This window comes from Chaetura pelagica, unplaced genomic scaffold, assembly GCF_000747805.2.
Source record: "Chaetura pelagica isolate M959 unplaced genomic scaffold, ChaPel_1.0 scaffold477, whole genome shotgun sequence".
Taxonomy (NCBI): Eukaryota; Metazoa; Chordata; class Aves; order Apodiformes; family Apodidae; genus Chaetura; species Chaetura pelagica.
In genome coordinates, this window is record NW_009953956.1 from 1,109,871 (window position 1) to 1,110,288 (window position 418).

Consider the following 418-nt stretch of genomic DNA (forward strand, 5'->3'; position numbering starts at 1 on the left):
TGCTGAACAACTGCTTAGCCAAGGTGGGCAGGAATGAAGAACTGGCTTTTTTAAAGCCTTACCTGAAGGTGCCTTCCAATAAAAGGTCCTTCCGCAACGGAGTTGGATCAGGAATTAAAAAAACTTCCTTTCGAAGAGCAAAGTCATAACCAAATGTTCAAAAAAAACCCACCCCTGATTTTAGCACCTGATGTTTAACTTTGTGCTTAGCACCGTTTTAATGCTTTTCTAGGATAAAACCAACAGAGACAAATGTACCCGTGTCTTCATTGTGTAAACAGGTGTTTATTTCAAAGAGCACAAGCCAAGGGGAGCAGATGGGTTTGCTCAGAAAGGGCTTTGTTCCCAAAGTTACAGTACCATAAAGTTTTGTATGGGAATGGCTGTTTTCATTTGGTTCACTCCCCTTCTTTGTAAA

General features: G+C 40.9%; 1 protein-coding gene across 1 annotated transcript in view; it reads left to right on the top strand.

Annotated features, from left to right (window-relative positions):
* NPS (neuropeptide S) overlaps positions 1–149 on the top strand; it is a 2,729-nt gene extending 2,580 nt beyond the window's left edge. Inside the window, exon 4 of the mRNA XM_010001880.1 lies at positions 13–149. Coding sequence (XP_010000182.1) covers positions 13–149 — 137 coding nt within the window. The remainder of the gene's footprint in view (positions 1–12) is intronic.
* Positions 150–418: the final 269 nt, after the last annotated feature.